Here is a 16,548-nt window from a genome sequence, read left to right as displayed (position 1 = left end):
TGTTTCATTGATCTGTGTGCCTGTTTTTCTGCCAGTACTATGCTGTTTTGATTACTATAGCTTTGTAGCGTATTTTGAAGTCAGGGATTGTGATGCTTCCAGCTTTGTTCTTTTTTCTCAGAATTGCTTAGGCAATGTGGGGGTCTTTTGATATTCCGTATAAATTTTAGGATTCTTTGTTCTATTTCTATGAAAAATGTCACTGGGATTTTGATGAGGATTGCATTGAGTCTTTAGATTGCTTTAGGTAATATGGACCTTTTAACTATGTTAATTCTTCCAATCCATGAGCGTGGAATATCGTTCCATTTCTTTGTGTCTTCTTCAGTTTCTTTCTACAATGTCTTACAGTTTTCAGCATAAAGGTCTTTTGTCTGCTTGGTTAAATTTCTTCCTAGGTAATTTTTGTTATTATTGTAATTGTAAATGGGATTGTATTCTTTGTTTGTTTTTTTCTGAGGAAGATTGGCCCTGAGCTAACATCCATGCCCATCTTCCTCTACTTTATGTCTGGGACGCCTGCCACAGCATGGCTTGCCAAGTGGTATGTAGGTCCACACCTGGGATCCGAACCAGCAAACCAGGGCCGCCGAAGCAGAATGTGTGAACTTAACTGCTGCGCCACCAGGCCAGCCCCAATGGAATTGTATTCTTGATTTCTCTTCCTACTAGTTCATTGGTAGTGTATAGAAATGCAACTGATTTTTATATGTTGATTTTGTAGTCTGCAACTTTGTTGTAGTTGTTGATTATTTCTAATAGCTTTCTGGTGGATTCTTAGGGTTTTCTATATATAGAATCATGTCATCTGCAAATAGTGACAGTTTTATTTCTTCCTTTCCAATTTGGATACCTTTTATTTCTTTTTCTTGCCTAATTGCTCTGGCTAGGACTTCCAATACTATGTTGAATAAGAGTGGTGAGAGTGAGCATTCTTGTCTTGTTCTTCTTCTTAGAGGAATAGCTTTCAGTTTTTCACTCCTGAGTCTGATGTTGGCTATGGGTTTCTTATATATGGCCTTTGTTATGTTGAGGTACTTTCCTTCTATACCCATTTTATTGAGAGTTTTTATTGTAAATGGATGTTGAATCTTGTTAAATGCTTTCTCTGCATCTATTGAGATGACCATGTGATTTTTATTCATTTTGTTAATGTGATGTATCACATTGATTGATTTGCAGATGTTGAACCATCCCTGCATCCCTGGAATAAATCCCACTTGATCATGGTGTATGATCCTTTTAATGTATTGTATTAGATTCGCTAATATTTTGTTGAGGATTTTTGCATCTATGTTCATCAGTGATATTGCCTGTAATTTTCCTTTTTTGTTTTGTCCTTGTCTGGTTTTGGTATCAGGGTAATGTTGGTCTCAAAAAACAAATTAGGAAGCGTCCTATCTTCTTCAATTTTGGAAGAGTTTGAGAAAGATAAGTATTAAATCTTCTTTGAATGTTTGGTAGAATTCACCAGAGAAGCCAGCTGGTCCTGGACTTTTGTTTCTCAGCAGGTTTTTGATTACTGCTTCAATCTCTTTACTTGTGATTGGTCAATTCACATTCTCTATTTCTTCTTGATTCAGTTTTGGGAAATTGTATGATTTTAAGAGTTTATTCATTTCTTCTAGGGTATTCAATTTGTTGGTAGACAGTTTTTCATAGTTTTCTCTTTTAGTACTTTGTATTTTTTTGTAATTTCTCTTTTCATTTCTGATTTTATTTAATTGAGCTTTCACTCTTTTTTGCTTAGTGAGTCTAGCTAAGGATTTGTGAGTTTTGTTTCTCTTTTCAAAGACCAGCTCTTAGTTTCATTGATCTTTTCTATTATCTTTTTAGTCTCTATTTCATTTATTTCTGCTCTTATTTTTATTATTCCCTTCCTTCTACTACTGTTTGTTTTTTTCCTTTTTCTAGTTCTTTTATGTATAGTATTAGATTGTTAACTTGACATTTTTCTTGTTTCTTGAGGTAGGCCTGTATTGCCATATATACCCTCTTAGTACTGCTTTTCCCACATCCCATAGGTTTTGGTATGTTGTGTTTTCATTTTCATTTGTGTCTAGGTACTTTTTGATTTCTTCATTGATCCAGTAGTTGTTCAGTAGCATATTATTTCCACATATTTGAAACTTTTCCAGCTTTCTTCTTGTAGTTGATTTCTAGTTTCATATCATTGTGGTCAGAAAAGATGCTTGATATGATTTCAAACTTCTTAAATTTATTGAGACTTGCTTTGTTTCCAAACATATGGTCTATCTTTGAGAATGTTCTGTGGGCACTTGAAAAGAATGTGTATGCTGCTTCTTTTAGATGGAATGTTGTATATATATTTATTAAGTACATCCAGTCTAGTGTTTTATTTAAGGTCAATATTTCCTTGTTGACTCTCTGTCTGGATGATCTATCCATTGGTGTTAGTGGGGTATTAAAGTTCTCTACTATTATTGTGTAGCTGTCAGTTTCTCCATCTAGGTCTGTTACTCGTTGCTTTATATACTTTGGTGCTCCTATATTAGATTCCTATATATTAATAGATGTTATGTCTTCTTGGTGGAATGTTCCCTTTATCATTATATAATGTCCTTCTTTGTCTCTTGTTATCTTTTTTGGCTTGAAGTCTGTTTTGTCTAATATAAGTATGGCTACACCTGCTTCCTTTTTGTTGCCATTTGCTTAGAGTATCATACTTCCACCCCTTCACTCTGAGCCTGTGTTTGTCTTTAGAGCTGAGATGGGTCTCCTGGATGCAGCATATTGTTGTATCTTGTTTTCTAGTCCAGCCATTCTGTGTCTTTTGATTGGTGAATTCAATCCATTTACATTTAGGGTGATTATTGATATTTGAGGGCTTAAGACTGCCATTTTATCTTTTATTTTCTGGTTGTTCTATATTTCCATTGTTTCTTTTTCCCTGTGTTTCTGTCTGCTGTTTCAGTTTGGTGGTTTTCTGTAATGTGTTTCTAAATTTCCTCTTTTTTTATGTTTTGTGACTGTCCTTTGAGTTTTTGCTTTGTGATTACCATGAGGTTTGTAGAAAAGATCTCATAGATGAGATGTGCTTTTTCTGCTGATAGCATCTTATCTCCATTTGCTGTGCAGTTTTGGTCCTTTACCTCTTCCTCTTCTATGTTTTTCTTGTCACTAATTATCCCTTTTTGTATTGTGAGTTTGTTACCAAATTGAAGTGGTTATAGTTATTTTTAATGCTTTCTTTCCCTTTGGCCTTTATGTTATAACTGTTTATTAATCTATTCTGATATACAGTTGCAATTTTCTGATTCTGTCTATTATCACCTTGCTCAAAGCTTTGTATACGTTTGCTCACTAATTTTCTCTTCCATATGGTCTGCTCTATTTCCAATGCTTTCTAATAATAAAGAGCATTTAAAAAAAATTGTTTACCACAATTTTACCATGCTATTCAGAAATCACTTTAATAAGTAATAACTAATAATAAAAAATAATAAAATAATAATTATATTTATATAATTTAATATAATTAAATATTATAATATAAATATATTAATAATTTAAATAATAATTATACATACTTCTCATAATTATTTCCAAAAAGTTTGTGAAAATGCCAGAGTTTAATGTTTTCCTTTTACATTTTCATTTGATGTAGGATTGCAGTTTGATTCCAGCTAATCTGTTAGAGGCATTTGTATTATTGATTAACTGCAATGAATCATCTCCTTGCCACCCACTTCTTCCTACTGTGCATCATACTTTAAAGAAAGCCATTGATCCTGAAGGGCTGCTTTATATAGCTTCTAAACAGTTTACAACTGAAGATTTTGAAAAGGTAAATGTAGGAAAAATGATTACCAAGAATACTTGTGCTAACGATCCTCAATTTAAATAGTACTCCATTTGAGCATTCAATTTTCTTTATTTAGGTTTCCTTTATTCCAGTTTGCTTCCAGCTTTAAACATTTTAAAGACATTGTATAGAAAGTATTTAGGATTATTATAAATAAAAAACTGTATAAGGGCATAGATACTAAAATGTTGAACTTATTCTTTGCACCCTTGTCCAGATCACTATAGCTTAAATAATCTCAATGAAAAGAAAACCAAAATATAATATTTCTACAGAAAATTATGATGACAGGCTATATAGATATACAGTTATTCAAAGGGATTTCCTTTATATGAATTCAGAATTCTGACTTTAAGGAATATCTATCATGAGTCACTAACCCATTTTAGTGTCCTGACATAAAAACATGTCTGGCATGTCCTGAGAGTAGATGACGTAAATTTAGTAATGATTCTCATAGCTATTGTCGACAAAAATAATCCATAATGAATTCTATAAATGAAAATTGGTATGAGTTTATTATGAGCCAGATCTGAGGGCTAGCTTAGCCCCGGGCCTTCCTTCCCCAAGAAAGGAAGGGCACCAAAGATGTGGGGATGTACAGAGTGATTATATACCATCAAAGAGCATGTATTACATATGATTGAAATGTCCCTTTTACAATAGTCACGAGGTTGCTCTGTCGGCACAGTGACTGATGGACACAGCAGGTAGCCCGTTTGTTGTCTCAAGTTGGGTGGTCACAGGGTGGGTGCAGCAATCAATTCCTAGCCTAAGGAGAGATGCTTATCCTAAGGAAATGCCAATATGAGGGAAGTTGCATCTTTATCTTAAGACCATTTGTTCTTGTCTGGGAGGTAACAAATGTTTAAAGCAGACATACAATGCATGCTCAACGGCCATGTCAGGCCCTTTTCAAAAAACAAAGTCAGGCTGAATTACACCAAATGGCTTCCTCATATACCCTAATATATCCTATTGCTCGCCATTTGTTTCCCACTGTTAAAGGTACTCAAGTATTTACAAGTAAAGCCTTTTTAACTTTAACTATTCAGAAATCTGTCCACAGTAGAGTTAAAATACCTAGGTTGGATAGACAAAAGGCAGGAAATATTGGGAAGTGGGAATCCATGGGTCTAAATTTTTTTTGCATAGCTGCCTTCCTTGTAAGCCTATTGCATGGGTAAAAGGTTGAAAGGTGAGGTGGACTTAAAAATGAATTATGAGCATTGTTTATTCCCATAGATTAGAACAGAAAAAGAACAATATTTATGATACAATAAGGTCTTTTTGTTTGTTTTAGGATATAAGAATAAAGTAGCTAGTCTCTAAGAATTAGGGTACTAAATATTTAGACACACTAATGACCTGGAGATATTTTTGCCTAGTTTTTCCCTGAAAAACAAACAAAAAAATCTGTCGAGGTATTAATTAGTTAGGTATTTACTAAATGCTTTATATATATGAGTCTATTTCTCTTTTTTTATATTCTCACAGAAACGTAAATTTTCTTCTTTAAATAGTTGATCTTTAATTGAGATAAAAACAAGATACGTGAAACAATTAAGAGACAATTGAAGTGCTAAGCTGGGTGGTGCTGATTATAAGTATTTTAGGAATTCAGAAAGGGAGATATCAAGTAGAATGCAAGAGTTGGGAAGGCTTCATGGAGGAGGTGAGACTTTAGTTGGACCTTAAGAAAAGGTAAGATGTAGATGGCAGGAAGGATGGGCATCCTAGACAGAAAAAAAAAAATGTAAGAGCAAAGACATAAAAGTAGAAATAAGTATACGTGGAAAACTATGAGAAGACCTGCCTGACTGGAGCAAAATTTGTATTATGGAGTCATCGGGATTAGGATTTGGGAAATTTACAATAAGCCTTAAAGCTCAGGCAAAAGAATTTATAGTTGATTTGTCAGAGTTTAGAGAACAGTTGTAGACGTTCCTAGGCTAGTGAAATAGTGAAAATTATTTCTCCAGAAGATAAATCTGTTCGTCACACAAAACAGATTTGATGGAATATGTTGCAGCCTGGGTTCTAGGAGGCCAACTGAGATGGGGTTTAGTGTGCCAGTGTTTATTAGAGAGTGCTCTTCTGTCAATACCTGTGGAAAGGAGAAGGAAGCAGGTTTGGGCAAAGGAAGGAGTCAAGCTGCGATGCAGGCCCCAAGGTAGCTTCTGGCTGGCCCCACAAAGAGCTCTGGAGCTAAAGAGACCCACCAGGGTTGTCCTGCTTTAGATAGAAATAGAGAGGCTTTATAACACCATTCTTCCACTTCAGCCTCAATCAGCCATTTGATATGGGCTATACTGAGGCAATCCCTAAAGAAATTGACAACTGGAGGCCAACGCTGACAGCACTCCCAGTAGGTGGGGCAACAAGTCCTTTCCTGAAGGGGAATAGAGGTGGCACATCACTGTGCCTCCATAGGGTAGAACTAGGGAGGGCTACTGATGTTATTAATAGTATTATTATTCACTTTTGAAGGCGTGCAGAGAACCGTGGATTATAAAGAGAATAAAGCAGACAGGACATATCCAGATCTTTAAAAAAAAGTTGTATTTAAAATATAAATATTATAGTTAACAACCTTATTACTGTTAATTGTTCCTTTTGGTTCTATGAGTTGAAAAAGCAGAAAACCACTAAGATGGTGAAATGTCTGGAAATTATGTCATGGAATAAGGACTTAGGAACTGGGAATCACTCAGAAAGAAAAAAGCACAAAACTCAGAGGAAATAGTGAAAATCATTATGTTGAAGACTTATTCTTTAACCAAAATTTTACTGAATCTCCAAGGCCCACCTTCATAGTAGTTATACAGTACCTCCCACATTGCTGGTGTTCAGTTGTGTTCTTTAAAAGGAAGGAAGGGAAGTAAGGAGGGCAAATAGCTCTAGGGCCAATGAGAGAAAGTTATAGGGAATTCAACTGTCAAAGGATTAAAGCTATTCAAAGGGAAATGAGCTCTGAAGGAAGCCGCTCTCCCACTGAAAGGCTCTAAGTGAGCCTTTATTCTGGGGGAAGCAAAGACTTGATAGGCATTCAAAGACATTGCACAGAACACTTCTAAGAGGGAGGAAGAAATTATTCTGGGTAAACGTTAATATTCATTACAAGCCTAAGACTATGATTTAAAGTGCTCAATGATTTTGGAATGGCCCCAGATATTTAATCAATTTTGATATAAATAAAACATGCAAACTTTTAAAAATAAAATGACAATGTACTTTGGATTTTTGTAATATAGATTCTATAATAAAGTTTGAATCTCATAAAATTTTCACACTTTAATTTAGCTGCTGGCTTTTGCAAAGAATTTGAATGTAGAATTCAGCGTGGAGGCAGAAAGAATGATTCATGGCTATTATCTAGCAAGTCGCAGAATCAGAACAGATTCTAAATGTGGATCAAAACTGTCATCATCTGCATTAAAATATTTGTAGGTATTCAATGCAAAATCTTAAAGCCAGTATTGACTTTTAAATGATGTCTTTAATGAACTTATTTATCTGTTTCACTTTTTTCTTTGTTTATTTGATTCCTCATTGGTTGGTTTACAATTTACCTTGTTCCAACAGAATTTAAAGTGACTTAACTCCTTTTGTTATATTTTTTTTTGGGTTTTTTTTTTTTTTGGTGATGCCAGAAGCTAACATCTGTTGCCAATCTTCCTCTATTTTTTGTATGTGGGATGCCACCATAGCATCACTTGATGAGCAGCATGTAGGTCCATGCTTGGGATCTGGACCGGTGAATCCCAGGCTGCTGAAGTGGAGGGCAAGAACTTAACCACAACACCACTGGGCCGGCCCTTTATATTGTTACATCAGTTGAACTTCCAATAATTTGTTTTTCACTAAATTAATTTTTATTGGACCTCCTGTATGACATGTGCATGAGAAAATTTCTGATTTCAAATGCAAATGATTGTTTTTTAAAACGTGACTATTTATGGCCCTGGCCCTGTGGCCAAGTGGTTAAAGTTCTGCGTGCTCTGCTTCAGTGGCCAGAGGTTCGCAGGTTCAGATCCTGGGTGCAGACCTACTCCACTTGTCAGCCATGCTGTGGGGGCATCCCACATACAAAGTAGAGGAAAACTGGCACAGATGTTAGCTCAAGGCTAATCTTCCTCAATTAAAAAAAGAGGAGGAGGATTGGCAACGGATGTTAGCTCAGGGTGAATCTTCCTCACACACACACGAAAACAAAGTGACTGCTTACATTCTAGGTATTTTGTAGTTGAATCTAGAAAAATTCTTTTTAAGTATATTTTACTTTAAAATACTTTAATAGACTCATCTATTATTATTCCTCTAAAAGTTTTTCTAAAAAACTAATTTTTATTATAAAAGTAAAGTGTGGACACAGTAAAAGAAAAGTCTAAAATGTCCTGCTAACCCTACCCATTCCTATCCCACTCTCTAGAGACAATCACTGTTAACAGTTTTTGTATATCCTTCCAGAAATTATCTATTCAAATACTAGCATATACAAATATGTAACTTAAATATATGATGTATATTAAATATATATTTTATTTGAATATATTATATATTTTTAGATGTATGTGTTATTTAAACTGTTAAAAAAGCAAAATTCAACTGAGTAAATTTGAAGAACTAATTGGCTTTATTCAACAATTCATGAATTAGGCAGCATCCCATCTAACAAATAGAAAGGAACTCCAAGGGCTATACAAAATGGAAGATTTTATGGACAGAAGTGGGTAGAAAAGGAAGTTTCTAACAAAGAGTATATTGTTTCAGACAGGGTCATCTTCCTTTGGGATAAGGGTGGGGGGTCTAAACGGCAGATTACCACACTAGTGCTGACCAGGTAATTCTAGATTGACTGCTTAAAGATCACATCCCTTTGTGAGGATGTGAAACTTTGTGAGAGGGTGAAACTGTAATTAGCTGAGATATTAAGTCTTGGTTTGCTGATGTGGGGCTTAGCACAAGTGACTCCATTTTGGGCTTATTGTCTCTTTTTTAACAAAACATTTTATATATATAAATATATATAATAGATAAATATAAGTATATATATTCATATGGGTAGATATTTTCTTCTTGCCCAAATGAAATCATGCATGATATACATATCATATTATCAGCACATAGGGGCTGGTCTGGTGATGCAGCGGTTAAGTTTGCATGTTCTGCTTCGGCAGCCTGGGGTTCATTGGTTTGGATCCCAGGTGTGGACCTACACACCACTCATCAAGCCATGCTGTGGCAGGTGTCCTACATATAAAACAGAGGAAGATGGGCATGGATGTTAGCTCAGGGCCAATCTTCCTCAGCAAAAAGAGGAGGATTGGCGGCAGATATTAGCTCAGGGCTAATCTTCCTCAAAAAAAAGAAAATTATCAGCACATAAAGGATTACTTCGTTCTGTTTTAATAGCTGCATTAACAGTTTTAGTGTGTTTTGATGTGGCTGTACTATAATTTAAATAGCCCCTAATGACAGACCTTTACACTTCCTTTGATATAGATTAATTAATGTATGATCTCAAACAAATTATGAAGTAGGACCAGGAGTAAAATAATCCATTAAATAAATAAATATCTTGTTATAAATGCAATATAAAATAAGAGAAGTGAAGGACTGGCAGGAAATATCAACTATGTCTGTAAGAGATAAATAGGTTTAGTTAATTTCTCCCACTGTATATGTTTTTCCTCTGTATAAAAAGGTATTTTTTATTTAAACTCACACAGTTTCAGTTTACATTTGACTATATTGATCCAAAAATTAAGCAGAATTAATTTTAATATGATAACTCTACTTTTTCCCATTGTAGAAATAAACACTAGAGGTGGAGATGAGGTTTATGAAATAGCAAAATAAATGAACCACTACTCAGAAGAGTCATAAACCTTGATTTTTTCTCCTGCTTCTATAGATAGTAACCTAATAATACCATCTTTGCTTTTCTAGTGAAGTGGAGCTGAACAATACTCTCTTCTCTCTGAAAGGCTGTATATGTATATGTATATGTATATATATTCTGTCCTGGTCAACATTTTTAGAAGGAGTTTGGGTGAGGAAATCAGGAACATGATAATTAAATTTGTAAATAAACAACTCTGGAGAGATCTTCACAAGCTCAAATGATGATTTTAGTCTAACAAGAAGAAAATTAATAGGATAAATGTACTGCCCTCACTTAGGTCCCAATCTCCCTAGTACAAGCGGGAATGGATAGGAAATGGGTGATATGGCTTAAAATGAAAAGACTTATTTCATTCTTTATGAGTAAACAATGTAATAAGGCTGTTAATACTTCTGTGATTTGGGGTTGTATTATAGAATATATATAGTATCAAGAGAAAGAAAATGCCAGTTCTGCCTCACCTCTACTCTGCTGGTCAATTACTCCTGTAGTACTGTACTGAAAAGGAATGTTAACCAAATCTGGTCACAAGGAGAGTAGCCAGGATGGTGAGGGGTCTGAAAATTATGTCTCATGACATAGTGAGGAACTAGGAATACTTATCTTGGAGAAAAGAAAACATAGGACAACTAGAAAAGTTGTCTTTGAATATTTTAAGAGCTGTCACATTTAAGAAGTATTAGACTTGTTCTGTAATCCCAGAAGACTGGTGGGTGGAAATTGCAGTGAAACCAGTTTCAGCTTACGTTTATATAATCTTTGTGGGTGAGTCCCAGAATTTTCAAATGCCTTATTTGAAAGCACAATAACCCTGTGAATTGTTCTTATCCCCATTTCATAACTGAGCTTCAAAAAAATCTCAAATTAAATGATTTATACAAAGTCACACAGCTAGTAAATTCTGGAGACTTAGCCCAGGTTTTCTGATTGCCAAGTCCAGCAATCATTCAAGTACATTGTATATGCCTAAGGGAGATTTTTTTCAGGTAATCAAAGCTAGTTTAAAAATATAAAGGAATGGATTGCCTCATGATTCCTAGCGAATCCTGGGAAAAGTTCAAAAGAGACTGGAAAATAAGTAGCCTGGGATGTTGGAGAGAAAATTCAATTATCTGATGGGAGTTAGAGCTTTGATCCCCAAGATCTCTTCCTACACTGAAGTTTCAAGATTCTATGAGGACTTCAAATAGATGAAGAACTGGAAGAAAACACCAAGGATGTGTCTATAGTTAGGTTAATTCTCCCAACTGTGTATTTATCTGAATAGAACTTAGGGGGGAGGGGAGGAGACATGGAATAATAAAGATAAGCCAGAGTGGAAACCAACTCTTTGATAAGTCAGGATACTTGCTCATTCTGGAATAGTCTATTCAAGTTGGTAGGAAAAAAATGCTTTGAAAAGAAATTAAAAATTTTTTTAAAGTAAGAATATGCTGATCTTTAAGGTGTGGCTTATGTTCATGTGTGTCTTGGTTTGTTCCTGCCAAAATATATATTATCTTTATAATATCAACATATTTTGATTGGCATCAGTTTTCTTTTTTAGAGTTTCCCTATCTGAAGCCCATGCTCGACTGAACTTAAGGAATAAAGTGCTTAAAGAAGATGTATTAATTGCAGCCTTATTATTTGAAACATCTCTCACATTGAAATATGGTAATCTATTAAATTATTAATGACCACTACAAATAATTATATTTAAACTTAAATATTCTTAGTCTGTTAAATTGAAATGTTACATATATTTTAAAGAATCATAAATTTCTATCAGGTAATGCCTGTTTGAATTTGAACATTTATTAATTGCTTATAGAAAGTATCATTATCTGATATTAAGTTCCTTATTGTGCATGACTGTTTCTAATCTTGAACTTTTGCATTGCTTAAAGAATTCTGAAAAGAAAATGTGCTTAATATAACACATGAAATGACTTTAAATTTATCTTCCTTTTGAAATAACATGCAACATTTGTCAAGCAGCTTTGGAGTCAGGCAAATAGGCAAAGAAAATGTGATTATCTTGCATCATCACCTTCTCTGAATTGCTAGTTATAATACTATGACCATAGCATTTAATTGTTTGAAATGAATGGGGCTTATTATGGTTTTGCTAATAAAAATATAAAAAGGCTCTTAAGGTAAGAGTAAAGAGAGTTAATCTTACAAAGTTCTTTGTTGCATTAGATGAGACATTAATTTTGATGAGATATACCATCCTTCAAACCAAACTTTGGTTCCAGCTCTGGGACTTAAAGGATGTATTAATGTAGACTTTTCTGTGTGTATTTGTTCAGTGCTTAAATTTGCTTTAAATTCAATTTATTTTGTAGTACCTTTTCAAAAAGATCCATTAGAACATTACAACTTTGTTGTATAATTATCTAAATCAAGCATTCTAAACCTAGGATCCATGGATACTTAGAGAGTCGTAGGGGCTTGTGAATCCCTACATTATATGTAAATTTGTATATGTCTGTGCTTTATACCTTTTTGCTTAGGAAGATGAATCGTAAGTTTTATCAAATATGTCTTAGAGGTTCATGACCCCCAGAAGAGGTTAATTATCATCCTGAATTAGTTTTATTTACCAAGAGAAAAACACTAGTTCCCAGCCAATGCTAAATAAGAGGAAGGATATATGTGTTTTTATTTTTTATTTTTTCTGCTTTTTCTCCCCAAACCCCCCAGTACATAGTTGTATATTTTAGTTGTGGGTCCTTCCAGTTGTGGCATGTGGGATGCCGCCTCAACATGGCCTGACGAGCAGTGCCATGTCCGCGCCCAGGATCCAAACCCTGGGCCGCCAAAGCAGAGTGCGCGAACTTAACCACTTGGCCACGGGGCCAGCCCCTATGTGTTTTTATTTTTAATTTGCTTTATCTTTACATTCTTCTTTTATTCTATATGTAAAAACACAATTGGAAATAATAAGACATTTTATGTACCATGAAGAAAAAATGCTTCCAAGTTTACTATGACATGCCATCAGAATTGTTAAGATACAACTAGATTTCTGTAAGAAGACAAAAATGTGTGTCTTTGAATTGAAAAACTATGGTATCGTAATATTAAGGACTCCTGTGGTAGAATATGGCTGTTTTCACGTGGTAACTACTTTGTCAAGACTTACTTGAAGCATTTAAGAAAGCATTTGTTAAGGGAAATAAAACTATGTGAGGATTTTTTTTTCCTTTAGTTACTTTTTTGTTTTCATAATGAATTTTAGTTAGGTATATTGATTTTTAAGTCTTAAGCAAAACAATGCTAAGAGCTCCTTAAGTGTTACTTTAAATATAGCAGGCAAATGATCTCTACTCAGGGATATTTTTCTTGGATGCAGAAACCAATAGTTTGTGCTCATGAACTGGATTTAGCAGTTAGGGCAGGGGAGAGAGGGAGGAATTAAAGAAAACTCCCAGGTTTCTACCTGCGCAACTGAGTGGATCATGGTGCTATTTACCAAGACTGGAAAGAAAGAGAAAAAGGCTTGGGAGAAAAATCAAATTATAGCTATAAGTTTGAGACATGCTACAGAGATATCAATAGACAGATGTAAGAATCTGGAATTTAGGGGCTGGCTCTGTGGCCAAGTGGTTAAGTTTGCACGCTCTGCTTGGGCCTGGGGTTCGTGGGTTTGGATCCTGGCCATGGACCTACACACTGCTCATCAAGCCATGTTGTGGTGGCATCCCACATAGAAGAAACAGAATGACCTACAATTAGGATGTACAACTATGTACTGGGTCTTTGGGGAGAGAAGGAAAAAAAGAGGAAGATTGGCAACAGATAGCTCAGGGCCAATCTTGAAAGAAAACAAAAAAAGAATCTGGAATTTAGAAGAGAATTCTAACCTAGAAATATAATTTAGGAATCATCAGCACAGAGATTGTACTCACAGCGATGGAATGGATGAAATCACCTAGAGAAGGACTATATAGAGAACTCCAGGACTGCCCTTGAAGAATTGCAATATTTAGAAACGGGTTTGAAGAGGAGGAACACAGGAGATTGAGAAGCAGCAGCTAGAATGTAGAAGGAAAATCAAGTGTGGCGTTATAGAAGCCAAGAAAGGAGAGTGTTTCAAGAAGGGAGAGGAGTGGTTAGCTGTATCACGTGCTACTGAGTTTGAGTGACGTTAGATTTGGCAATCTAGAGGTTGTAGGTGGCCATGATTAGAGCTATTTCAGTGGAGTGGGGATTTGGGTGCGGTAGGAAGTGAGGATATAGAGATAGCACACATAGACAACTGTGAGATGTTTGACTATGAAGATGAAGAAATAAGGTATTAGGTGGAAAAGGATGTCTGGTCGAGGAAGGGATTTTTTAAAAAAGAAGATAATAGATCAAATGATATGCAATAGAGAGTAAACTAATGATACTACAGAAAGAGGGGAAGATCAAAGGAGTGAAGTGTTTAAAAAAGTGAGAAGGGATGGGATCTAGAGCACCATATGAAGGTATTGGTCTCTGATAGAAAAGTCACTTCATTTTATAGGATGAAAGACAATGGATACAGAATCAAGCAGGCCTGTAGATTTAGTCATGTACTCTACACAAGGTCATCAGCTGAAAACAAAAGATTTGAGGAGAGGAATGGAATATAATAGTCATTGTAGGGGATAGCAGAGCAAGTGAGCTCGAGAAACCCAACAGGGTTGTCAGGCAGTGCAAATTCCCATTTGAGGTTTCTGTGATTCGTTTAAAATAAAGAAATACCATTTATGTGATTTTCTGCCTAGCGGCCTGAATGCAGGCTGAGTTCATGCAGAGTTGAGGTTTTGATAGGTGAGTGTGGCAGTGTTACAGACGGGCAAGGGAGTTGGGGGACTGGCAAAGGAGGGACTTGTAAATTGGTTAAGAGGGAAGGGAACTGAAGGAAGTAGATTGGAGGTCTCTGAGATAGAAGACCTGGAAGCTGGAAGCATAGGAAGTAGTGTAGGGGCGCAGGATGTTTGAACTCATGGTTTTGACGTAAGTTTCTGGGGCTATCAGGTTCCTGGGACCTTTGGGAATGTGTGGTGGAGGCAGAGGGAAAAAGGTCAGGACATAGGGAGGTTGCGAGTTAAATGGATCATTGACTTGGAAATCACTGAATGGCAGGTATTAAAAAAGAGAGGAAGATAGCGGAGGGCTGAGCTGGTTGTTGACTTCACTGTGGAAGTGGAAAGGGTGATAAAGTCCAGATGGCACTGGGCATCAATGGGGAGAGATTTTTATCAAAAGGAAAGCAGGGGCAAGAATGGTCAGGAAGCTGCAAAGGGGCAGCAAATTAGGCATTGACTCATTCTTGTGACACTAAGGTATGTGGGGTGTTTGAGAAAAAGCAGCTTCACTTGAGAGAGCCACAAGGAAAGCAGCGTACTCAAGGAACAGCAAGGTTTCAGGTAGAGTAAGGCAGTAAAGAGAGCAGTCACAGAAGTCTGAGGCTATCTAAGTGTTTACTGACAACAGACAGCTCTAGGAAGGTAGGTACTGTCTGTGTGGGTAGCAGTTGTACTCCTGGCTAGTCATAGTTAGGTAATCATTCAACGAAACAGAATTTAAGAGCTTAACTCCTACAGTAATAGTCAAGGGTTTTAGGGTTTCTTTTAATTGTGGTAAAATATACATAACATAAAATTCACCATTTTAACTATTTATAAGGACACAGTTCAGTGGCGTCATGTACAACATTCACACTGTTGCACCATTCATCTCCATAACATTTCAACATTTCCCAAACCGAAACGCCATAGCCAATAAACACATAACTCCCCATTTCTCCCTTCCGCAGCCCCTGGCAACCACCATTCTACTTTCTATCTCTATGAATTTGACTTCTCTAGGTACCTCATCTAAGTGGAATCATATATTTATTCTATTTTGTTGGGCTTATTTCACTCATTATAATGTCCTCAAGGTTCATCCATGTTGTAGCATGGATTAAAATTTCCTCCATTGTGTATATATACCACATTTTGTTTATCCATTCATTCATCAATGGCTACTTAGGTTGTTTCCACCTTTGGCCATTGTGACTAATGCTGCTATGAACATGAGTGTACAAATCTCTCTGAGATCTTGCTTTTAATTATTTTGGGTATATACCCAGAAGTGAAATTGCTGGATCATATGGTTAATTGTGTTTAATTTTTTTGATGAAACTCTAGGGTTTTCTATCCGGGTCGCACCATTTTATATTTCCAACAACTGTGCACAAGGGTTCCAACTTCTCCACATCCTTGCCAATTCTTATTTTCTTTTGTTTAGTTTTTGATGGTAGCCATCCTTAGGGGTGTGAGGTGGTATCGCATTGTGGTTTTGATTTGCATTTTTCTAATGATTAGTAATGTTGAACATCTTTTCATGTGCTTATTGGAAATTTGTCTATCTTATTTGGAGAAATGTCTGTTCATCTTTTGCCCTTTTTTAATCGGGTTGTCATCGTTGCATTGTAGACACCCTATCAGATACATGACTTGCAAATATTTTCTCCCATTCCATGGGTTGCCTTTTCACTGTTATCTTTTGATGAACAAAAATAGTCTTTTGATGCGATCTATTTTTTTTGTTGCCTGTGCCTTTGGTACTATATTCTAGAAATTGCCAAATCCAACATCACAAAGCATTTCCCGAATGTTTTTCACTAAGGGTTTTATAGTTTTAGTTCTTACGTTTAGGTCTTTGATCCACTGAATTCGGTTTTGTATACAATGTAAGGGACCAACTTCATTCTTTTGCACGTAGGTATCATTTTCCTAGCACCATTTGTTGGAAAGATTGTCCTTTCCCCATTGAATCTTGGCACCCTTGTCAAAAATTATTGAACCACATA

General features: G+C 35.7%; 1 protein-coding gene across 6 annotated transcripts in view; it reads left to right on the top strand.

Moving 5' to 3' along the window:
- The window catches only part of MCMDC2 (minichromosome maintenance domain containing 2), a 40,900-nt gene that overhangs the window by 21,414 nt on the left and 2,938 nt on the right, over positions 1 to 16,548 (top strand). For 4 of the 6 annotated variants that reach the window (XM_070631538.1, XM_008526681.2, XM_070631537.1 and 1 more), the window contains 3 exons: positions 3,629 to 3,808; positions 7,130 to 7,272; positions 11,281 to 11,390. In XM_070631538.1, the coding sequence (XP_070487639.1) occupies positions 3,629 to 3,808; positions 7,130 to 7,272; positions 11,281 to 11,390 (433 nt within the window). The remainder of the gene's footprint in view (positions 1 to 3,628; positions 3,809 to 7,129; positions 7,273 to 11,280; positions 11,391 to 16,548) is intronic. The other 2 variants (XR_011543370.1, XR_011543371.1) reach the window with 1 other exon arrangement.

This window comes from Equus przewalskii, chromosome 8 (genome assembly GCF_037783145.1).
Source record: "Equus przewalskii isolate Varuska chromosome 8, EquPr2, whole genome shotgun sequence".
NCBI lineage: Eukaryota > Metazoa > Chordata > Mammalia > Perissodactyla > Equidae > Equus > Equus przewalskii.
Note: the sequence above shows the minus strand (reverse complement) of the source record. Positions and strands in the feature narration are given on the sequence as shown.